We start from the raw sequence: 27,435 nt of genomic DNA on the forward strand, positions 1-27,435 counted from the left end.
TATTATTATTATTATTATTAATTATTATTATTTTTTAAACCTGTTTTTGCTTTGTCATTATGGGGTATTATGTGTAGATCGATGAGGAAAAAACGATTTAATCCATTTTAGAATAAGGCTTTAACATGACAAAATGTGGAAAAAGTCAAGAGGTCTGAATACTTACCGAATGCACTGTTTGTTGTAGTAATGTACGAGTCACTCAAATATCAAATGAATACACAATAGTCATGTCAAAATGTATAGAATTGCAAGAAAAAAGGGCTATACAACGGCAATATGTTCTGTACACCCCATGACCAAATGTGTGGAATTACAAGGAATGGGGGTCTGAGTGAAAAAGGTTGGGAACCCCTGGACTGTTTTTGCTTTGTCATTATGGGGTATTATGGGCTATTTAATCCATTTTAGAATAGGGCTTTAACGTGACAAAATGTGGGGAAAGTAACGCGTTCCGTATTCTTCTAGAACGCACTGTATATTCTCCCTTCAGAATCCCCATGTTACTCAAAGGAGATATTTTCCACCCTTGAGGAAGAGACGTGCCATTTCCAGACCCAGGGAAATGTGCTCATCTGTAGGGACACAAATGCGCGGGAACACTACCTGATCTAACGACCACACGAGGGGACAGCTTTATTACAGGCCATACTGTTTCTATCGGCCTTAATCTCCCCCCCATAGAAACAACAGTGACAGCACCATCAACAACAACGGAAAGGATCTGTTACAGCTCTGTCGAAGCCTGGGTCTGTACTTTGTCAATGGTAGGTTACAGGGCCTCTTTGGGGAGATTCACCTACTGCTCACCTCTTGTCCACAGCACAGTCAATGTATGATTACAGACATTGACCCTTTCTCTCTCAGCTCATTCACTGTCAAGCCAGACATGGAAACAACCACTCATTCACAGCCCAGTAAGCTGTACGACATCAGAAAGGCAATCAGATGGTTCTAAAATAGCACAGAAGAATATCAGAAAGCAACCGGTAACCAAAACATATCCAGACACTGCTAACATTCTGTATACCACATACACTCACACCAAAGAAGACATCAACGTAGCAGTAAAAAAAACATTAACAATATATTCAGGCATACAGCAAAAGAAGCACAACTAAAATAAAGACTACAGATGATTTGATACAGATTGTAAATTAACAGGAAAAACATAAACACGATCAAACCAAAAACACAGAGACCCAAATAATGGTGAATTACGCCTTCATTGCTGTGACACTTTAAAACTCTATAAACGTACACTCAGAACAACAACAACAAAAAGCCCAGTACAACAGCAAGCAACTGACATTAATTAAAGAGTCCAAATACAAACAACTTCTGGCAAAATTGGAACCCCCCCCCCTAAAAAACATTTTTCTAAACAACAGGAATTAGAGATACAAAATGGTGGCATATGGACCCATTTTAAAACACTCTACAACACCGTTCAAAATGGTGACATATGGACAACCCATTTTAAAACACTCTACAACACCGTTCAAAATGGTGACATATGGACCCATTTTAAAACACTCTACAACACCGTTCAAAATGGTGGCATATGGACCCATTTTAAAACACTCTACAACACCGTTCAAAATGGTGACATATGGACCCATTTTAAAACACTCTACAACACCGTTCAAAATGGTGACATATGGACAACCCATTTTAAAACACTCTACAACACCATTCAAATTGGCATCCTAAATGAGATGCTCAAACTCACTAGAACAAAATGTCAATTATCTATTTTAAAACAGTTTAATTTGATCCTGAGTGTAGGTTATTTCCCGAACATCTGGAACCAAGGACTCATAACCCCAATCTTTAACGGAGATAAATTTAACCCTAACAATTACAGAGGCATTTGTGTGAACAGCAACCTGGGAAGTATTACAAATGTAAGAGTTCTAAACTTCTTTGATCAACACAACGTCTTGAGTAAAAGCCAAATTGGATTTATACCAAAACATTGCACATCCAATCATATTTACACCCTGATAGATAAACATGTCCACCAAAATAATACCAAAATATACATTTGCTTTATTGACATCTAAAAATAATTTGATTCTATTTGGCATACAGGACTGTTCTACAAAGTCACTGAAACTGGTGTAGGGAGTAAAATATATGACATAATTAAATCAATACGTGCAGCATCAAAATTCGCAGGAAAATGTAATAATTGTTTAACCAGGGTCAGGGCTTTTCGCCAGGGTTGCATTCTCAGCCCCACGCTCTTCAATATTTACATCAACGAATTAGGCACTATTCTAGAAAAATCCTCAGCCCCTAGTGTTAGTCTCCACAGTTCAGAGGTTAAATGCCTGCTCCTCATATATGACCTGTGCCTGCTGTCACCCACAGCACATTGCCTACAGCAGAGCCTGGACCTGCTGGAGCAGTAAACCCCAAAAATAGTAAAATAATGATTTTCCAGAGAAGATCAAGATCTCAGGGACTTAGACCAAAGTTCTCAATTGGTACAAAATCTATAGAGTACTGCACACACTACAATTACTTAGGTTTAAATATATAGAGTACTGCACACACTACAATTACTTAGGTTTAAATATATACAGTACTGCACACACTACAATTACTTAGGTTTAAATATATAGAGTACTGCACACACTACAATTACTTAGGTTTAAATATATAGAGTACTGCACACACTACAATTACTTAGGTTTAAATATATAGAGTACTGCACACACTACAATTACTTAGGTTTAAATATGTAGAGTACTGCACACACTACAATTACTTAGGTTTAAATATATACAGTACTGCACACACTACAATTACTTAGGTTTAAATATATAGAGTACTGCACACACTACAATTACTTAGGTTTAAATATATAGAGTACTGCACACACTACAATTACTTAGGTTTAAATATATACAGTACTGCACACACTACAATTACTTAGGTTTAAATATATAGAGTACTGCACACACTACAATTACTTACGTTTAAATATATAGAGTACTGCACACACTACAATTACTTACGTTTAAATATATAGAGTACTGCACACACTACAATTACTTAGGTTTAAATATGTAGAGTACTGCACACACTACAATTACTTAGGTTTAAATATATAGAGTACTGCACACACTACAATTACTGAGGTTTAAATATATAGAGTACTGCACACACTACAATTACTTAGGTTTAAATATGTAGAGTACTGCACACACTACAATTACTTAGGTTTAAATATATAGACTACTGCACACACTACAATTACTTAGGTTTAAATATATAGAGTACTGTACACACTACAATTACTTAGGTTTAAATATGTAGAGTACTGCACACACTACAATTACTTAGGTTTAAATATATAGAGTACTGCACACACTACAATTACTTAGGTTTAAATATGTAGAGTACTGCACACACTACAATTACTTAGGTTTAAATATATAGACTACTGCACACACTACAATTACATAGGTTTAAATATATAGACTACTGCACACACTACAATTACTTAGGTTTAAATATATACAGTACTGCACACACTACAATTACTTAGGTTTAAATATATAGAGTACTGCACACACTACAATTACTTAGGTTTAAATATATAGAGTACTGCACACACTACAATTACTTAGGTTTAAATATATAGAGTACTGCACACACTACAATTACTTAGGTTTAAATATATAGAGTACTGCACACACTACAATTACTTAGGTTTAAATATATAGACTACTGCACACACTACAATTACTTAGGTTTAAATATATAGAGTACTGCACACACTACAATTACTTAGGTTTAAATATATACAGTACTGCACACACTACAATTACTTAGGTTTAAATATATAGAGTACTGCACACACTACAATTACTTAGGTTTAAATATATAGAGTACTGCACACACTACAATTACTTAGGTTTAAATATATACAGTACTGCACACACTACAATTACTTAGGTTTAAATATGTAGAGTACTGCACACACTACAATTACTTAGGTTTAAATATATAGAGTACTGTACACACTACAATTACTTAGGTTTAAATATATACAGTACTGCACACACTACAATTACTTAGGTTTAAATATGTAGAGTACTGTACACACTACAATTACTTAGGTTTAAATATATAGAGTACTGCACACACTACAATTACTTAGGTTTAAATATATAGAGTACTGCACACACTACAATTACTTAGGTTTAAATATATACAGTACTGCACACACTACAATTACTTAGGTTTAAATATATACAGTACTGCACACACTACAATTACTTAGGTTTAAATATATAGAGTACTGCACACACTACAATTACTTAGGTTTAAATATATAGAGTACTGCACACACTACAATTACTTAGGTTTAAATATATAGAGTACTGCACACACTACAATTACTTAGGTTTAAATATATACAGTACTGCACACACTACAATTACTTAGGTTTAAATATATAGAGTACTGCACACACTACAATTACTTAGGTTTAAATATATATAGAGTACTGCACACACTACAATTACTTAGGTTTAAATATATACAGTACTGCACACACTACAATTACTTAGGTTTAAATATATAGAGTACTGCACACACACACTACAATTACTTACGTTTAAATATATAGAGTACTGCACACACTACAATTACTTACGTTTAAATATATAGAGTACTGCACACACTACAATTACTTAGGTTTAAATATGTAGAGTACTGCACACACTACAATTACTTAGGTTTAAATATATAGAGTACTGCACACACTACAATTACTGAGGTTTAAATATATAGAGTACTGCACACACTACAATTACTTAGGTTTAAATATGTAGAGTACTGCACACACTACAATTACTTAGGTTTAAATATATAGACTACTGCACACACTACAATTACTTAGGTTTAAATATATAGAGTACTGTACACACTACAATTACTTAGGTTTAAATATGTAGAGTACTGCACACACTACAATTACTTAGGTTTAAATATATAGAGTACTGCACACACTACAGTTACTTAGGTTTAAATATGTAGAGTACTGCACACACTACAATTACTTAGGTTTAAATATATAGACTACTGCACACACTACAATTACATAGGTTTAAATATATAGACTACTGCACACACTACAATTACTTAGGTTTAAATATATACAGTACTGCACACACTACAATTACTTAGGTTTAAATATATAGAGTACTGCACACACTACAATTACTTAGGTTTAAATATATAGAGTACTGCACACACTACAATTACTTAGGTTTAAATATATAGAGTACTGCACACACTACACACTACAATTACTTAGGTTTAAATATATAGAGTACTGCACACACTACAATTACTTAGGTTTAAATATATAGACTACTGCACACACTACAATTACTTAGGTTTAAATATATAGAGTACTGCACACACTACAATTACTTAGGTTTAAATATATACAGTACTGCACACACTACAATTACTTAGGTTTAAATATATAGAGTACTGCACACACTACAATTACTTAGGTTTAAATATATAGAGTACTGCACACACTACAATTACTTAGGTTTAAATATATACAGTACTGCACACACTACAATTACTTAGGTTTAAATATGTAGAGTACTGTACACACTACAATTACACTACAATTACTTAGGTTTAAATATATAGAGTACTGTACACACTACAATTACTTAGGTTTAAATATATACAGTACTGCACACACTACAATTACTTAGGTTTAAATATGTAGAGTACTGTACACACTACAATTACTTAGGTTTAAATATATAGAGTACTGCACACACTACAATTACTTAGGTTTAAATATATAGAGTACTGCACACACTACAATTACTTAGGTTTAAATATATACAGTACTGCACACACTACAATTACTTAGGTTTAAATATATACAGTACTGCACACACTACAATTACTTAGGTTTAAATATATACAGTACTGCACACACTACAATTACTTAGGTTTAAATATATACAGTACTGCACACACTACAATTACTTAGGTTTAAATATATACAGTACTGAACACACTACAATTACTTAGGTTTAAATATATAGAGTACTGCACACACTACAATTACTTAGGTTTAAATATATAGAGTACTGCACACACTACAATTACTTAGGTTTAAATATATAGAGTACTGCACACACTACAATTACTTAGGTTTAAATATATACAGTACTGCACACACTACAATTACTTAGGTTTAAATATATACAGAGTACTGCACACACTACAATTACTTAGGTTTAAATATATACAGTACTGCACACACTACAATTACTTAGGTTTAAATATATACAGTACTGCACACACTACAATTACTTAGGTTTAAATATATAGAGTACTGTACACACTACAATTACTTAGGTTTAAATATATACAGTACTGCACACACTACAATTACTTAGGTTTAAATATATACAGTACTGCACACACTACAATTACTTAGGTTTAAATATATACAGTACTGCACACACTACAATTACTTAGGTTTAAATATATACAGTACTGCACACACTACAATTACTTAGGTTTAAATATGTAGAGTACTGCACACACTACAATTACTTAGGTTTAAATATATACAGTACTGCACACACTACAATTACTTAGGTTTAAATATATAGAGTACTGCACACACTACAATTACTTAGGTTTAAATATATAGAGTACTGCACACACTACAATTACTTAGGTTTAAATATATACAGTACTGCACACACTACAATTACTTAGGTTTAAATATATAGAGTACTGCACACACTACAATTACTTACGTTTAAATATATAGAGTACTGCACACACTACAATTACTTACGTTTAAATATATAGAGTACTGCACACACTACAATTACTTAGGTTTAAATATGTAGAGTACTGCACACACTACAATTACTTAGGTTTAAATATATAGAGTACTGCACACACTACAATTACTGAGGTTTAAATATATAGAGTACTGCACACACTACAATTACTTAGGTTTAAATATGTAGAGTACTGCACACACTACAATTACTTAGGTTTAAATATATAGACTACTGCACACACTACAATTACTTAGGTTTAAATATATAGAGTACTGTACACACTACAATTACTTAGGTTTAAATATGTAGAGTACTGCACACACTACAATTACTTAGGTTTAAATATATAGAGTACTGCACACACTACAATTACTTAGGTTTAAATATGTAGAGTACTGCACACACTACAATTACTTAGGTTTAAATATATAGACTACTGCACACACTACAATTACATAGGTTTAAATATATAGACTACTGCACACACTACAATTACTTAGGTTTAAATATATACAGTACTGCACACACTACAATTACTTAGGTTTAAATATATAGAGTACTGCACACACTACAATTACTTAGGTTTAAATATATAGAGTACTGCACACACTACAATTACTTAGGTTTAAATATATAGAGTACTGCACACACTACAATTACTTAGGTTTAAATATATAGAGTACTGCACACACTACAATTACTTAGGTTTAAATATATAGACTACTGCACACACTACAATTACTTAGGTTTAAATATATAGAGTACTGCACACACTACAATTACTTAGGTTTAAATATATACAGTACTGCACACACTACAATTACTTAGGTTTAAATATATAGAGTACTGCACACACTACAATTACTTAGGTTTAAATATATAGAGTACTGCACACACTACAATTACTTAGGTTTAAATATATACAGTACTGCACACACTACAATTACTTAGGTTTAAATATGTAGAGTACTGCACACACTACAATTACTTAGGTTTAAATATATAGAGTACTGTACACACTACAATTACTTAGGTTTAAATATATACAGTACTGCACACACTACAATTACTTAGGTTTAAATATGTAGAGTACTGTACACACTACAATTACTTAGGTTTAAATATATAGAGTACTGCACACACTACAATTACTTAGGTTTAAATATATAGAGTACTGTACACACACACTACAATTACTTAGGTTTAAATATATACAGTACTGCACACACTACAATTACTTAGGTTTAAATATATACAGTACTGCACACACTACAATTACTTAGGTTTAAATATATACAGTACTGCACACACTACAATTACTTAGGTTTAAATATATACAGTACTGCACACACTACAATTACTTAGGTTTAAATATATACAGTACTGAACACACTACAATTACTTAGGTTTAAATATATAGAGTACTGCACACACTACAATTACTTAGGTTTAAATATATAGAGTACTGCACACACTACAATTACTTAGGTTTAAATATATAGAGTACTGCACACACTACAATTACTTAGGTTTAAATATATACAGTACTGCACACACTACAATTACTTAGGTTTAAATATATACAGTACTGCACACACTACAATTACTTAGGTTTAAATATATACAGTACTGCACACACTACAATTACTTAGGTTTAAATATATAGAGTACTGCACACACTACAATTACTTAGGTTTAAATATATACAGTACTGCACACACTACAATTACTTAGGTTTAAATATATACAGTACTGCACACACTACAATTACTTAGGTTTAAATATATACAGTACTGCACACACTACAATTACTTAGGTTTAAATATATACAGTACTGCACACACTACAATTACTTAGGTTTAAATATATACAGTACTGCACACACTACAATTACTTAGGTTTAAATATATACAGTACTGCACACACTACAATTACTTAGGTTTAAATATATACAGTACTGCACACACTACAATTACTTAGGTTTAAATATATACAGTACTGCACACACTACAATTACTTAGGTTTAAATATATACAGTACTGCACACACTACAATTACTTAGGTTTAAATATATACAGTACTGCACACACTACAATTACTTAGGTTTAAATATATACAGTACTGCACACACTACAATTACTTAGGTTTAAATATATAGAGTACTGCACACACTACAATTACTTAGGTTTAAATATATACAGTACTGCACACACTACAATTACTTAGGTTTAAATATATACAGTACTGCACACACTACAATTACTTAGGTTTAAATATATACAGTACTGAACACACTACAATTACTTAGGTTTAAATATATAGTACTGCACACACTACAATTACTTAGGTTTAAATATATAGAGTACTGCACACACTACAATTACTTAGGTTTAAATATATAGAGTACTGCACACACTACAATTACTTAGGTTTAAATATATACAGTACTGCACACACTACAATTACTTAGGTTTAAATATGTAGAGTACTGCACACACTACAATTACTTAGGTTTAAATATATAGAGTACTGTACACACTACAATTACTTAGGTTTAAATATATACAGTACTGCACACACTACAATTACTTAGGTTTAAATATGTAGAGTACTGTACACACTACAATTACTTAGGTTTAAATATATAGAGTACTGCACACACTACAATTACTTAGGTTTAAATATATAGAGTACTGCACACACTACAATTACTTAGGTTTAAATATATACAGTACTGCACACACTACAATTACTTAGGTTTAAATATATACAGTACTGCACACACTACAATTACTTAGGTTTAAATATATACAGTACTGCACACACTACAATTACTTAGGTTTAAATATATACAGTACTGCACACACTACAATTACTTAGGTTTAAATATATACAGTACTGCACACACTACAATTACTTAGGTTTAAATATGTAGAGTACTGCACACACTACAATTACTTAGGTTTAAATATATACAGTACTGCACACACTACAATTACTTAGGTTTAAATATATACAGTACTGCACACACTACAATTACTTAGGTTTAAATATATAGAGTACTGCACACACTACAATTACTTAGGTTTAAATATATACAGTACTGCACACACTACAATTACTTAGGTTTAAATATATACAGTACTGCACACACTACAATTACTTAGGTTTAAATATATATACAGTACTGCACACACTACAATTACTTAGGTTTAAATATATAGAGTACTGTACACACTACAATTACTTAGGTTTAAATATATAGAGTACTGCACACACTACAATTACTTAGGTTTAAATATATAGAGTACTGTACACACTACAATTACTTAGGTTTAAATATATAGAGTACTGTACACACTACAATTACTTAGGTTTAAATATATACAGTACTGCACACACTACAATTACTTAGGTTTAAATATGTAGAGTACTGTACACACTACAATTACTTAGGTTTAAATATATAGAGTACTGCACACACTACAATTACTTAGGTTTAAATATATAGAGTACTGCACACACTACAATTACTTAGGTTTAAATATATACAGTACTGCACACACTACAATTACTTAGGTTTAAATATATAGAGTACTGCACACACTACAATTACTTAGGTTTAAATATATACAGTACTGCACACACTACAATTACTTAGGTTTAAATATATAGAGTACTGCACACACTACAATTACTTAGGTTTAAATATATACAGTACTGCACACACTACAATTACTTAGGTTTAAATATGTAGAGTACTGCACACACTACAATTACTTAGGTTTAAATATATACAGTACTGCACACACTACAATTACTTAGGTTTAAATATATACAGTACTGCACACACTACAATTACTTAGGTTTAAATATATAGAGTACTGCACACACTACAATTACTTAGGTTTAAATATATACAGTACTGCACACACTACAATTACTTAGGTTTAAATATGTAGAGTACTGCACACACTACAATTACTTAGGTTTAAATATATAGAGTACTGTACACACTACAATTACTTAGGTTTAAATATATAGAGTACTGCACACACTACAATTACTTAGGTTTAAATATGTAGAGTACTGTACACATTACAATTACTTAGGTTTAAATATATAGAGTACTGCACACACTACAATTACTTAGGTTTAAATATGTAGAGTACTGTACACATTACAATTACTTAGGTTTAAATATATACAGTACTGCACACACTACAATTACTGAGGTTTAAATATATAGAGTACTGCACACACTACAATTACTTAGGTTTAAATATATAGAGTACTGCACACACTACAATTACTTAGGTTTAAATATATACAGTACTGCACACACTACAATTACTTAGGTTTAAATATATACAGTACTGCACACACTACAATTACTTAGGTTTAAATATATACAGTACTGCACACACTACAATTACTTAGGTTTAAATATATACAGTACTGCACACACTACAATTACTTAGGTTTAAATATATACAGTACTGCACACACTACAATTACTTAGGTTTAAATATATACAGTACTGCACACACTACAATTACTTAGGTTTAAATATATACAGTACTGCACACACTACAATTACTTAGGTTTAAATATATAGAGTACTGCACACACTACAATTACTTAGGTTTAAATATGTAGAGTACTGTACACATTACAATTACTTAGGTTTAAATATATACAGTACTGCACACACTACAATTACTGAGGTTTAAATATATAGAGTACTGCACACACTACAATTACTTAGGTTTAAATATATAGAGTACTGCACACACTACAATTACTTAGGTTTAAATATATACAGCACTGCACACACTACAATTACTTAGGTTTAAATATATACAGTACTGCACACACTACAATTACTTAGGTTTAAATATATACAGTACTGCACACACTACAATTACTTAGGTTTAAATATATACAGTACTGCACACACTACAATTATTATTATTATTATTGAACCAATTGAACTTTATGACAGTGAGGTGTGGGTTCCACTTGCAAAACAAGATTTCACCCAAATGAAACCCAAACAACCCATTGAAACCATGCATGCAGAGTTCTGTAAGATTCTTCTACTTTTCTAGAGGAAACCTACAAAGAATTCATGTAGGGCAGAATTAGGCCAATATCCACAAATAATACAAACAAAAAAAGGGCAATTCAGTTTTGGAAACATCTAAAATACAATGACCCCATCTCATATCATTACCAAGCCCTGCAATACCAAGAGATGACCAAGGAAAAGAGTCCTCCCATCCAGCTGGTCCTGGAGCTGACTTCACAAACCTGTTCTACTAACACACTGAAGCCTCAGTCCCCTCATCCAGCTGGTCCTGGGGCTGACTTCACAAACCTGTTCTACTAACACACTGAAGCCTCAGTCCCCTCATCCAGCTGGTCCTGGAGCTGACTTCACAAACCTGTTCTACTAACACACTGAAGCCTCAGTCCCCTCATCCAGCTGGTCCTGGGGCTGACTTCACAAACCTGTTCTACTAACACACTGAATCCTCAGTCCCCTCATCCATCTGGTCCTGGGGCTGACTTCACAAACCTGTTCTACTAACACACTGAAGCCTCAGTCCCCTCATCCAGCTGGTCCTGGGGCTGAGTTCACAAACCTGTTCTACTAACACACTGAAGCCTCAGTCCCCTCATCCAGCTGGTCCTGGGGCTGAGTTCACAAACCTGTTCTACTAACACACTGAAGCCTCAGGACCAGAACATCCAATCAATCAGAATAAAACAAATTACAACACAGTCAAAACAAAACTACATTACTTATTGGGAAACACAAGCACAAAGCAAAATTCAGTGCTATCTGGCCCTAAATCGACAGTCCACCATGGCAAACTATTAGACCATGGTTACTGATCAAAACCTTAGAAAATCAATGACAATGTACAGGCTCAGTGAGCACAGCCTTGCCATTGAGAAGGGTAGACACAGGAAAACCTGGCTCCCTGTAGAGGAAAGGCTGTGCAACCACTGCACAACAGCAGAACCTGGCTCCCTGTAGAGGAAAGGCTGTGCAACCACTGCACCACAACAGAACCTGGCTCCCTGTAGAGGAAAGGCTGTGCAACCACTGCACAACAGCAGAACCTGGCTCCCTGTAGAGGAAAGGCTGTGTAACCACTGCACCACAGCAGAACCTGGCTCCCTGTAGAGGAAAGGCTGTGCAACCACTGCACCACAGCAGAACCTGGCTCCCTATAGAGGAAAGGCTGTGCAACCACTGCACCACAGCAGAACCTGGCTCCCTGTAGAGGAAAGGCTGTGCAACCACTGCAACACAGCAGAACCTGGCTCCCTGTAGAGGAAAGGCTGTGCAACCACTGCACAACAGCAGAACCTGGCTCCCTGTTGAGGAAAGGCTGTGCAACCACTGCACCACAGCAGAACCTGGCTCCCTGTAGAGGAAAGGCTGTGCAACCACTGCACCACAGCAGAACCTGGCTCCCTGTAGAGGAAAGGCTGTGTAACCACTGCACCACAGCAGAACCTGGCTCCCTGTAGAGGAAAGGCTGTGCAACCACTGCACAACAGCAGAACCTGGCTCCCTGTTGAGGAAAGGCTGTGCAACCACTGCACAACAGCAGAACCTGGCTCCCTGTAGAGGAAAGGCTGTGCAACCACTGCACCACAGCAGAACCTGAGACAGAAAATATAAAACAATCAGAGTGCTGTTTCCCCAAATGTGAAACCCTTATTCAAGGGTTCAAAGACCTCTCTGATGAGAGTAGGCTACCCGTCCTATTGGGGGAGGACGCAGAGAGCTGTGGGTTGGCAGCGCACTACATTACTGCCTGCCATAAGATGAGGGACAGTGTCTGACAGACCAATCAACCTGCACTTGTCCTCTATGCTAATTGTTATTGTTATTGTCCATTGAATGGTTATTTTGACCCTTGATTATTGTTGTTACTGATTGTCCCGTTGACAATCTTGATTATTATTGTTGTTAATATTTTAAAGTAATCACTTAATTCCAAAGTACACTTTGGCAATATGTACATTATTACATCATGCCAATAAAGCAATTTCAATTGAATAAAATTCAGAGAGAGAGAGAGAGAGAGAGAGTCACATGATAGACCAATGACTGAACAGTAACCACCTAGATGCATTATTCAGGGACCAACTGACAACCTGGCTATACCTTACAGTCTTTGTATGCTGGCATGAGCGAGAGAGAGCGAGAGAGACCGATAGAGACCGATAGAGATAGAGCTGGTACGCAGGGAGGGAGGGAAGGAAGAAAGAAGGGATGTGAGAGAACTGGAGACAGAAGTAGATAGAGAAAGAGTGAAAGGGGAGCCTGGAAAGAGGAGCGAGATACAGAGATAATAGAGAAGAGGATGCCTACCTCTCTCCAGATGGGCAGTGCCCCAGCAGGGTCACACAGCAGGCAGGGGTGGAGACTAATATAGTCCCAGGCTCTGCTGCCAGCTCCAGGGAGGTAGGCCACACTCACCAGGTCATCCATACTTTCACTGCACAGGTCCCAAACGTTCCCTCATATTAACGTGTGTGTGTGTGTGTGTGTGTGTGTGTGTGTGTGTGTGTGTGTGTGTGTGTGTGTGTGTGTGTGTGTGTGTGTGTGTGTGTGTGTGTGTGTGTGTGTGTGTGTGTGTGTGTGTGTGTGTGCGTGTCTAACCTGATAGGACGGGTGATGAGTAGAGGAGATGAATGCTACAGTGTCTTTTGCTGAAGACTGACGAGTTATTAAATCTCTCTCTCTCTCTCTCTCTCTCTCTCTCTCACACACACACACACACACACCTGCTGCTCACACTGCATCATGAGATTCAGTAAACTTTGTACCTCTTGTCTGTTTTATGGCTGTTCTTTACGAGGCTGTAAGAGGAAACAGTGGTTGATCTCACATATGATACTACGTCTTCTATCTTTACTCACATATGTTTAGTTATTTACTTAGCTGGGATACTACGTCTTCTATCTTCACTCACATATGTTTAGTTATTTACTTAGCTGGGATACTACGTCTTCTATCTTTACTCACATATGTTTAGTTATTTACTTAGCTGGGATACTACGTCTTCTATCTTTACTCACATATGTTTAGTTATTTACTTAGCTGGGATACTACGTCTTCTATCTTTACTCACATATGTTTAGTTATTTACTTAGCTGGGATACTACGTCTTCTATCTTTACTCACATATGTTTAGTTATTTACTTAGCTGGGATACTACGTCTTCTATCTTTACTCACATATGTTTAGTTATTTACTTAGCTGGGATACTACGTCTTCTATCTTTACTCACATATGTTTAGTTATTTACTTAGCTGGGATACTACGTCTTCTATCTTTACTCACATATGTTTAGTTATTTACTTAGCTGGGATACTACGTCTTCTATCTTTACTCACATATGTTTAGTTATTTACTTAGCTGGGATACTACGTCTTCTATCTTTACTCACATATGTTTAGTTATTTACTTAGCTGGGATACTACGTCTTCTATCTTTACTCACATATGTTTAGTTATTTACTTAGCTGGGATACTACGTCTTCTATCTTCACTCACATATGATACTACGTCTTCTATCTTTACTCACATATGATACTACGTCTTCTATCTTTACTCACATATGATACTACGTCTTCTATCTTTACTCACATATGTTTAGTTATTTACTTAGCTGGGATACTACGTCTTCTATCTTCACTCACATATGTTTAGTTATTTACTTAGCTGGGATACTACGTCTTCTATCTTTACTCACATATGTTTAGTTATTTACTTAGCTGGGATACTACGTCTTCTATCTTTACTCACATATGTTTAGTTATTTACTTAGCTGGGATACTACGTCTTCTATCTTTACTCACATATGTTTAGTTATTTACTTAGCTGGGATACTACGTCTTCTATCTTCACTCACATATGTTTAGTTATTTACTTAGCTGGGATACTACGTCTTCTATCTTTACTCACATATGTTTAGTTATTTACTTAGCTGGGATACTACGTCTTCTATCTTTACTCACATATGTTTAGTTATTTACTTAGCTGGGATACTACGTCTTCTATCTTTACTCACATATGTTTAGTTATTTACTTAGCTGGGGATCTTTACTACATATGTTTAGTTATTTCTTCTATCTTTACTCACATATGTTTAGTTATTTACTTAGCTGGGATACTACGTCTTCTATCTTTACTCACATATGTTTAGTTATTTACTTAGCTGGGATACTACGTCTTCTATCTTTACTCACATATGTTTAGTTATTTACTTAGCTGGGATACTACGTCTTCTATCTTTACTCACATATGTTTAGTTATTTACTTAGCTGGGATACTACGTCTTCTATCTTTACTCACATATGTTTAGTTATTTACTTAGCTGGGATACTACGTCTTCTATCTTTACTCACATATGTTTAGTTATTTACTTAGCTGGGATACTACGTCTTCTATCTTTACTCACATATGTTTAGTTATTTACTTAGCTGGGATACTACGTCTTCTATCTTTACTCACATATGTTTAGTTATTTACTTAGCTGGGATACTACGTCTTCTATCTTTACTCACATATGTTTAGTTATTTACTTAGCTGGGATACTACGTCTTCTATCTTTACTCACATATGTTTAGTTATTTACTTAGCTGACTACATATGTTTAGTCTTCTATCTTTACTCACATATGTTTAGTTATTTACTTAGCTGGGATACTACGTCTTCTATCTTCACTCACATATGTTTAGTTATTTACTTAGCTGGGATACTACGTCTTCTATCTTCACTCACATATGTTTAGTTATTTACTTAGCTGGGATACTACGTCTTCTATCTTCACTCACATATGTTTAGTTATTTACTTAGCTGGGATACTACGTCTTCTATCTTTACTCACATATGTTTAGTTATTTACTTAGCTGGGATACTACGTCTTCTATCTTCACTCACATATGTTTAGTTATTTACTTAGCTGGGATACTACGTCTTCTATCTTTACTCACATATGTTTAGTTATTTACTTAGCTGGGATACTACGTCTTCTATCTTTACTCACATATGTTTAGTTATTTACTTAGCTGGGATTACGTCTTCTATCTTTTCACATATGTTTAGTTATTTACTTAGCTGGGATACTACGTCTTCTATCTTTACTCACATATGTTTAGTTATTTACTTAGCTGGGATACTACGTCTTCTATCTTTACTCACATATGTTTAGTTATTTACTTAGCTGGGATACTACGTCTTCTATCTTTACTCACATATGTTTAGTTATTTACTTAGCTGGGATACTACGTCTTCTATCTTTACTCACATATGTTTAGTTATTTACTTAGCTGGGATACTACGTCTTCTATCTTTCATATGATTTACGTCTTTATTTACTTAGATATTATCTTTTCTTCATTTTACCACTGATACTACGTCTTCTATCTTTACTCACATATGTTTAGTTATTTACATATGTTTAGCTGGGATACTACGTCTTCTATCTTTACTCACATATGTTTAGTTATTTACTTAGCTGGGATACTACGTCTTCTATCTTCACTCACATATGTTTAGTTATCTTTACTTAGCTATGATACTACGTCTTCTATCTTTACTCACATATGTTATTTACTTAGCTTCTATCTTTACTCACATATGTTTAGTTATTTACTTAGCTGGGATACTACGTCTTCTATCTTCACTCACATATGTTTAGTTATTTACTTAGCTGGGATACTACGTCTTCTATCTTTACTCACATATGTTTAGTTATTTACTTAGCTGGGATACTACGTCTTCTATCTTTACTCACATATGTTTAGTTATTTACTTAGCTGGGATACTACGTCTTCTATCTTTACTCACATATGTTTAGTTATTTACTTAGCTGGGATACTACGTCTTCTATCTTTACTCACATATGTTTAGTTATTTACTTAGCTGGGATACTACGTCTTCTATCTTTACTCACATATGTTTAGTTATTTACTTAGCTGGGATACTACGTCTTCTATCTTTACTCACATATGTTTAGTTATTTACTTAGCTGGGATACTACGTCTTCTATCTTTACTCACATATGTTTAGTTATTTACTTAGCTGGGATACTACGTCTTCTATCTTTACTCACATATGTTTAGTTATTTACTTAGCTGGGATACTACGTCTTCTATCTTTACTCACATATGTTTAGTTATTTACTTAGCTGTCTTCTATCTTTACTCACATATGGATTTACTTAGCTGGGATACTTCTATCTTTACTCACATATGTTTAGTTATTTACTTAGCTGGGATACTACGTCTTCTATCTTTACTCACATATGTTTAGTTATTTACTTAGCTGGGATACTACGTCTTCTATCTTTACTCACATATGTTTAGTTATTTACTTAGCTGGGATACTACGTCTTCTATCTTTACTCACATATGTTTAGTTATTTACTTAGCTGGGATACTACGTCTTCTATCTTTACTCACATATGTTTAGTTATTTACTTAGCTGGGATACTACGTCTTCTATCTTTACTCACATATGTTTAGTTATTTACTTAGCTGGGATACTACGTCTTCTATCTTTACTCACATATGTTTAGTTATTTACTTAGCTGGGATACTACGTCTTCTATCTTTACTCACATATGTTTAGTTATTTACTTAGCTGGGTCTTCTATCTTACTCACATATGTTTAGTTATTTACTTAGCTGGGATACTATCTATCTTCACTCACATATGTTTAGTTATTTACTTAGCTGGGATACTACGTCTTCTATCTTCACTCACATATGTTTAGTTATTTACTTAGCTGGGATACTACGTCTTCTATCTTTACTCACATATGTTTAGTTATTTACTTAGCTGGGATACTACGTCTTCTATCTTTACTCACATATGTTTAGTTATTTACTTAGCTGGGATACTACGTCTTCTATCTTTACTCACATATGTTTAGTTATTTACTTAGCTGGGATACTACGTCTTCTATCTTTACTCACATATGTTTAGTTATTTACTTAGCTGGGATACTACGTCTTCTATCTTTACTCACATATGTTTAGTTATTTACTTAGCTGGGATACTACGTCTTCTATCTTTACTCACATATGTTTAGTTATTTACTTAGCTGGGATACTACGTCTTCTATCTTTACTCACATATGTTTAGTTATTTACTTAGCTGGGATACTACGTCTTCTATCTTTTACATATGTTTAGTTATTTCACATATACGTCTTCTATCTTTACTCACATATGTTTAGTTATTTACTTAGCTGGGATACTACGTCTTCTATCTTTACTCACATATGTTTAGTTATTTACTTAGCTGGGATACTACGTCTTCTATCTTTACTCACATATGTTTAGTTATTTACTTAGCTGGGATACTACGTCTTCTATCTTTACTCACATATGTTTAGTTATTTACTTAGCTGGGATACTACGTCTTCTATCTTTACTCACATATGTTTAGTTATTTACTTAGCTGGGATACTACGTCTTCTATCTTTACTCACATATGTTTAGTTATTTACTTAGCTGGGATACTACGTCTTCTATCTTTACTCACATATGTTTAGTTATTTACTTAGCTGGGATACTACGTCTTCTATCTTTACTACATATGTTTAGTTATTTACTTAGCTGGATACTTCTATCTTTACTCACATATGTTTAGTTATTTACTTAGCTGGGATACTACGTCTTCTATCTTCACTCACATATGTTTAGTTATTTACTTAGCTGGGATACTACGTCTTCTATCTTTACTCACATATGTTTAGTTATTTACTTAGCTGGGATACTACGTCTTCTATCTTTACTCACATATGTTTAGTTATTTACTTAGCTGGGATACTACGTCTTCTATCTTTACTCACATATGTTTAGTTATTTACTTAGCTGTCTTCTATCTTTACTCACATATGGATTTACTTACGTCTTCTATCTTTACTCACATATGTTTAGTTATTTACTTAGCTGGGATACTACGTCTTCTATCTTTACTCACATATGTTTAGTTATTTACTTAGCTGGGATACTACGTCTTCTATCTTTACTCACATATGTTTAGTTATTTACTTAGCTGGGATACTACGTCTTCTATCTTTACTCACATATGTTTAGTTATTTACTTAGCTGGGATACTACGTCTTCTATCTTTACTCACATATGTTTAGTTATTTACTTAGCTGGGATACTACGTCTTCTATCTTTACTCACATATGTTTAGTTATTTACTTAGCTGGGATACTACGTCTTCTATCTTTACTCACATATGTTTAGTTATTTACTTAGCTGATACTACGTCTTCTATCTTTACTCACATATGTTTAGTTATTTACTTAGCTGGGATACTACGTCTTCTATCTTTACTCACATATGTTTAGTTATTTACTTAGCTGGGATACTACGTCTTCTATCTTTACTCACATATGTTTAGTTATTTACTTAGCTGGGATACTACGTCATATGTTTAGTTATTTATCTTTACTCACATATGTTTAGTTATTTACTTAGCTGGGATACTACGTCTTCTATCTTTACTCACATATGTTTAGTTATTTACTTAGCTGGGATACTACGTCTTCTATCTTTACTCACATATGTTTAGTTATTTACTTAGCTGGGATACTACGTCTTCTATCTTTACTCACATATGTTTAGTTATTTACTTAGCTGGGATACTACGTCTTCTATCTTTACTCACATATGTTTAGTTATTTACTTAGCTGGGATACTACGTCTTCTATCTTTACTCACATATGTTTAGTTATTTACTTAGCTGGGATACTACGTCTTCTATCTTTACTCACATATGTTTAGTTATTTACTTAGCTGGGATACTACGTCTTCTATCTTTACTCACATATGTTTAGTTATTTACTTAGCTGGGATACTACGTCTTCTATCTTCACTCACATATGTTTAGTTATTTACTTAGCTGGGATACTACGTCTTCTATCTTTACTCACATATGTTTAGTTATTTACTTAGCTGGGATACTACGTCTTCTATCTTCACTCACATATGTTTAGTTATTTACTTAGCTGGGATACTACGTCTTCTATCTTCACTCACATATGTTTAGTTATTTACTTAGCTGGGATACTACGTCTTCTATCTTTACTCACATATGTTTAGTTATTTACTTAGCTGGGATACTACGTCTTCTATCTTTACTCACATATGTTTAGTTATTTACTTAGCTGGGATACTACGTCTTCTATCTTTACTCACATATGTTTAGTTATTTACTTAGCTGGGATACTACGTCTTCTATCTTTACTCACATATGTTTAGTTATTTACTTAGCTGGGATACTACGTCTTCTATCTTTACTCACATATGTTTAGTTATTTACTTAGCTGGGATACTACGTCTTCTATCTTTACTCACATATGTTTAGTTATTTACTTAGCTGGGATACTACGTCTTCTATCTTTACTCACATATGTTTAGTTATTTACTTAGCTGGGATACTACGTCTTCTATCTTTACTCACATATGTTTAGTTATTTACTTAGCTGGGATACTACGATACTCTTCTATCTTTACTCACATATGTTTAGTTATTTACTTAGCTGGGATACTACGTCTTCTATCTTTACTCACATATGTTTAGTTATTTACTTAGCTGGGATACTACGTCTTCTATCTTTACTCACATATGTTTAGTTATTTACTTAGCTGGGATACTACGTCTTCTATCTTTACTCACATATGTTTAGTTATTTACTTAGCTGGGATACTACGTCTTCTATCTTTACTCACATATGTTTAGTTATTTACTTAGCTGGGATACTACGTCTTCTATCTTTACTCACATATGTTTAGTTATTTACTTAGCTGGGATACTACGTCTTCTATCTTTACTCACATATGTTTAGTTATTTACTTAGCTGGGATACTACGTCTTCTATCTTCACTCACATATGTTTAGTTATTTACTTAGCTGGGATACTACGTCTTCTATCTTTACTCACATATGTTTAGTTATTTACTTAGCTGGGATACTACGTCTTCTATCTTCACTCACATATGTTTAGTTATTTACTTAGCTGGGATACTCACATATGTTTAGTTATTTACTTAGCTTCTATCTTCACTCACATATGTTTAGTTATTTACTTAGCTGGGATACTACGTCTTCTATCTTTACTCACATATGTTTAGTTATTTACTTAGCTGGGATACTACGTCTTTCTATCTTTACTCACATATGTTTAGTTATTTACTTAGCTGGGATACTACGTCTTCTATCTTTACTCACATATGTTTAGTTATTTACTTAGCTGGGATACTACGTCTTCTATCTTTACTCACATATGTTTAGTTATTTATTTACTTAGCTGGGATACTACGTCTTCTATCTTTACTCACATATGTTTAGTTATTTACTTAGCTGGGATACTACGTCTTCTATCTTTACTCACATATGTTTAGTTATTTACTTAGCTGGGATACTACGTCTTCTATCTTTACTCACATATGTTTAGTTATTTACTTAGCTGGGATACTACGTCTTCTATCTTTACTCACATATGTTTAGTTATTTACTTAGCTGGGATACTACGTCTTCTATCTTTACTCACATATGTTTAGTTATTTACTTAGCTGGGATACTACGTCTTCTATCTTTACTCACATATGTTTAGTTATTTACTTAGCTGGGATACTACGTCTTCTATCTTTACTCACATATGTTTAGTTATTTACTTAGCTGGGATACTACGTCTTCTATCTTCACTCACATATGTTTAGTTATTTACTTAGCTGGGATACTACGTCTTCTATCTTTACTCACATATGTTTAGTTATTTACTTAGCTGGGATACTACGTCTTCTATCTTTACTCACATATGTTTAGTTATTTACTTAGCTGGGATACTACGTCTTCTATCTTTACTCACATATGTTTAGTTATTTACTTAGCTGGGATACTACGTCTTCTATCTTTACTCACATATGTTTAGTTATTTACTTAGCTGGGATACTACGTCTTCTATCTTTACTCACATATGTTTAGTTATTTACTTAGCTGGGATACTACGTCTTCTATCTTTACTCACATATGTTTAGTTATTTACTTAGCTGGGATACTACGTCTTCTATCTTTACTCACATATGTTTAGTTATTTACTTAGCTGGGATACTACGTCTTCTATCTTTACTCACATATGTTTAGTTATTTACTTAGCTGGGATACTACGTCTTCTATCTTTACTCACATATGTTTAGTTATTTACTTAGCTGGGATACTACGTCTTCTATCTTTACTCACATATGTTTAGTTATTTACTTAGCTGGGATACTACGTCTTCTATCTTTACTCACATATGTTTAGTTATTTACTTAGCTGGGATACTACGTCTTCTATCTTCACTCACATATGTTTAGTTATTTACTTAGCTGGGATACTACATATGTTTAGTCTTCTATCTTCACTCACATATGTTTAGTTATTTACTTAGCTGGGATACTACGTCTTCTATCTTCACTCACATATGTTTAGTTATTTACTTAGCTGGGATACTACGTCTTCTATCTTCACTCACATATGTTTAGTTATTTACTTAGCTGGGATACTACGTCTTCTATCTTTACTCACATATGTTTAGTTATTTACTTAGCTGGGATACTACGTCTTCTATCTTTACTCACATATGTTTAGTTATTTACTTAGCTGGGATACTACGTCTTCTATCTTTACTCACATATGTTTAGTTATTTACTTAGCTGGGATACTACGTCTTCTATCTTTACTCACATATGTTTAGTTATTTACTTAGCTGGGATACTACGTCTTCTATCTTTACTCACATATGTTTAGTTATTTACTTAGCTGGGATACTACGTCTTCTATCTTTACTCACATATGTTTAGTTATTTACTTAGCTGGGATACTACGTCTTCTATCTTTCTATCTTTACTCACATATGTTTAGTTATTTACTTAGCTGGGATACTACGTCTTCTATCTTTACTCACATATGTTTAGTTATTTACTTAGCTGGGATACTACGTCTTCTATCTTCACTCACATATGTTTAGTTATTTACTTAGCTGGGATACTACGTCTTCTATCTTCACTCACATATGTTTAGTTATTTACTTAGCTGGGATACTACGTCTTCTATCTTTACTCACATATGTTTAGTTATTTACTTAGCTGGGATACTACGTCTTCTATCTTTACTCACATATGTTTAGTTATTTACTTAGCTGGGATACTACGTCTTCTATCTTTACTCACATATGTTTAGTTATTTACTTAGCTGGGATACTACGTCTTCTATCTTCACTCACATATGTTTAGTTATTTACTTAGCTGGGATACTACGTCTTCTATCTTCACTCACATATGTTTAGTTATTTACTTAGCTGGGATACTACGTTATTTCTTCTATCTTTACTCACATATGTTTAGTTATTTACTTAGCTGGGATACTACGTCTTCTATCTTTACTCACATATGTTTAGTTATTTACTTAGCTGGGATACTACGTCTTCTATCTTTACTCACATATGTTTAGTTATTTACTTAGCTGGGATACTACGTCTTCTATCTTTACTCACATATGTTTAGTTATTTACTTAGCTGGGATACTACGTCTTCTATCTTTACTCACATATGTTTAGTTATTTACTTAGCTGGGATACTACGTCTTCTATCTTTACTCACATATGTTTAGTTATTTACTTAGCTGGGATACTACGTCTTCTATCTTCACTCACATATGTTTAGTTATTTACTTAGCTGGGATACTACGTCTTCTATCTTTACTCACATATGTTTAGTTATTTACTTAGCTGGGATACTACGTCTTCTATCTTTACTCACATATGTTTAGTTATTTACTTAGCTGGGATACTACGTCTTCTATCTTTACTCACATATGTTTAGTTATTTACTTAGCTGGGATACTACGTCTTCTATCTTTACTCACATATGTTTAGTTATTTACTTAGCTGGGATACTACGTCTTCTATCTTACTCACATATGTTTAGTTATTTACTTAGCTGGGATACTACGTCTTCTATCTTTACTCACATATGTTTAGTTATTTACTTAGCTGGGATACTACTCTTCTATCTTCACTCACATATGTTTAGTTATTTACTTAGCTGGGATACTACGTCTTCTATCTTCACTCACATATGTTTAGTTATTTACTTAGCTGGGATACTACGTCTTCTATCTTCACTCACATATGTTTAGTTATTTACTTAGCTGGGATACTACGTCTTCTATCTTTACTCACATATGTTTAGTTATTTACTTAGCTGGGATACTACGTCTTCTATCTTTACTCACATATGTTTAGTTATTTACTTAGCTGGGATACTACGTCTTCTATCTTTACTCACATATGTTTAGTTATTTACTTAGCTGGGATACTACGTCTTCTATCTTTACTCACATATGTTTAGTTATTTACTTAGCTGGGATACTACGTCTTCTATCTTTACTCACATATGTTTAGTTATTTACTTAGCTGGGATACTACGTCTTCTATCTTTACTCACATATGTTTAGTTATTTACTTAGCTGGGATACTACGTCTTCTATCTTTACTCACATATGTTTAGTTATTTACTTAGCTGGGATACTACGTCTTCTATCTTTACTCACATATGTTTAGTTATTTACTTAGCTGGGATACTACGTCTTCTATCTTTACTCACATATGTTTAGTTATTTACTTAGCTGGGATACTACGTCTTCTATCTTTACTCACATATGTTTAGTTATTTACTTAGCTGGGATACTACGTCTTCTATCTTTACTCACATATGTTTAGTTATTTACTTAGCTGGGATACTACGTCTTCTATCTTTACTCACATATGTTTAGTTATTTACTTAGCTGGGATACTACGTCTTTTATCTTCACTCACATATGTTTAGTTATTTACTTAGCTGGGATACTACGTCTTCTATCTTTACTCACATATGTTTAGTTATTTACTTAGCTGGGATACTACGTCTTCTATCTTTACTCACATATGTTTAGTTATTTACTTAGCTGGGATACTACGTCTTCTATCTTCACTCACATATGTTTAGTTATTTACTTAGCTGGGATACTACGTCTTCTATCTTTACTCACATATGTTTAGTTATTTACTTAGCTGGGATACTACGTCTTCTATCTTTACTCACATATGTTTAGTTATTTACTTAGCTGGGATACTACGTCTTCTATCTTCACTCACATATGTTTAGTTATTTACTTAGCTGGGATACTACGTCTTCTATCTTTACTCACATATGTTTAGTTATTTACTTAGCTGGGATACTACGTCTTCTATCTTTACTCACATATGTTTAGTTATTTACTTAGCTGGGATACTACGTCTTCTATCTTCACTCACATATGTTTAGTTATTTACTTAGCTGGGATACTACGTCTTCTATCTTCACTCACATATGTTTAGTTATTTACTTAGCTGGGATACTACGTCTTCTATCTTCACTCACATATGTTTAGTTATTTACTTAGCTGGGATACTACGTCTTCTATCTTCACTCACATATGTTTAGTTATTTACTTAGCTGGGATACTACGTCTTCTATCTTTACTCACATATGTTTAGTTATTTACTTAGCTGGGATACTACGTCTTCTATCTTTACTCACATATGTTTAGTTATTTACTTAGCTGGGATACTACGTCTTCTATCTTTACTCACATATGTTTAGTTATTTACTTAGCTGGGATACTACGTCTTCTATCTTTACTCACATATGTTTAGTTATTTACTTAGCTGGGATACTACGTCTTCTATCTTTACTCACATATGTTTAGTTATTTACTTAGCTGGGATACTACGTCTTCTATCTTTACTCACATATGTTTAGTTATTTACTTAGCTGGGATACTACGTCTTCTATCTTTACTCACATATGTTTAGTTATTTACTTAGCTGGGATACTACGTCTTCTATCTTTACTCACATATGTTTAGTTATTTACTTAGCTGGGATACTACGTCTTCTATCTTTACTCACATATGTTTAGTTATTTACTTAGCTGGGATACTACGTCTTCTATCTTTACTCACATATGTTTAGTTATTTACTTAGCTGGGATACTACGTCTTCTATCTTTACTCACATATGTTTAGTTATTTACTTAGCTGGGATACTACGTCTTCTATCTTTACTCACATATGTTTAGTTATTTACTTAGCTGGGATACTACGTCTTCTATCTTTACTCACATATGTTTAGTTATTTACTTAGCTGGGATACTACGTCTTCTATCTTCACTCACATATGTTTAGTTATTTACTTAGCTGGGATACTACGTCTTCTATCTTTACTCACATATGTTTAGTTATTTACTTAGCTGGGATACTACGTCTTCTATCTTTACTCACATATGTTTAGTTATTTACTTAGCTGGGATACTACGTCTTCTATCTTCACTCACATATGTTTAGTTATTTACTTAGCTGGGATACTACGTCTTCTATCTTTACTCACATATGTTTAGTTATTTACTTAGCTGGGATACTACGTCTTCTATCTTTACTCACATATGTTTAGTTATTTACTTAG

The 27,435-nt window shown here is 33.4% G+C and overlaps 1 protein-coding gene across 1 annotated transcript in view; it reads right to left on the reverse strand.

Moving 5' to 3' along the window:
* Positions 1 to 14,574, reverse strand: part of LOC115131243 (sorting nexin-13-like) — a 95,654-nt gene extending 81,080 nt beyond the window's left edge. The window contains exons 1-2 of the mRNA XM_065020232.1: positions 14,545 to 14,574; positions 14,254 to 14,380 (exon numbers count right to left, since the gene is read on the reverse strand). Coding sequence (XP_064876304.1) covers positions 14,254 to 14,373 — 120 coding nt within the window. The 5' untranslated portion in view covers positions 14,374 to 14,380; positions 14,545 to 14,574. The remainder of the gene's footprint in view (positions 1 to 14,253; positions 14,381 to 14,544) is intronic.
* Between the last annotated feature and the right edge of the window lie 12,861 nt (positions 14,575 to 27,435).

Source organism: Oncorhynchus nerka, linkage group LG7 (genome assembly GCF_034236695.1).
Source record: "Oncorhynchus nerka isolate Pitt River linkage group LG7, Oner_Uvic_2.0, whole genome shotgun sequence".
NCBI lineage: Eukaryota > Metazoa > Chordata > Actinopteri > Salmoniformes > Salmonidae > Oncorhynchus > Oncorhynchus nerka.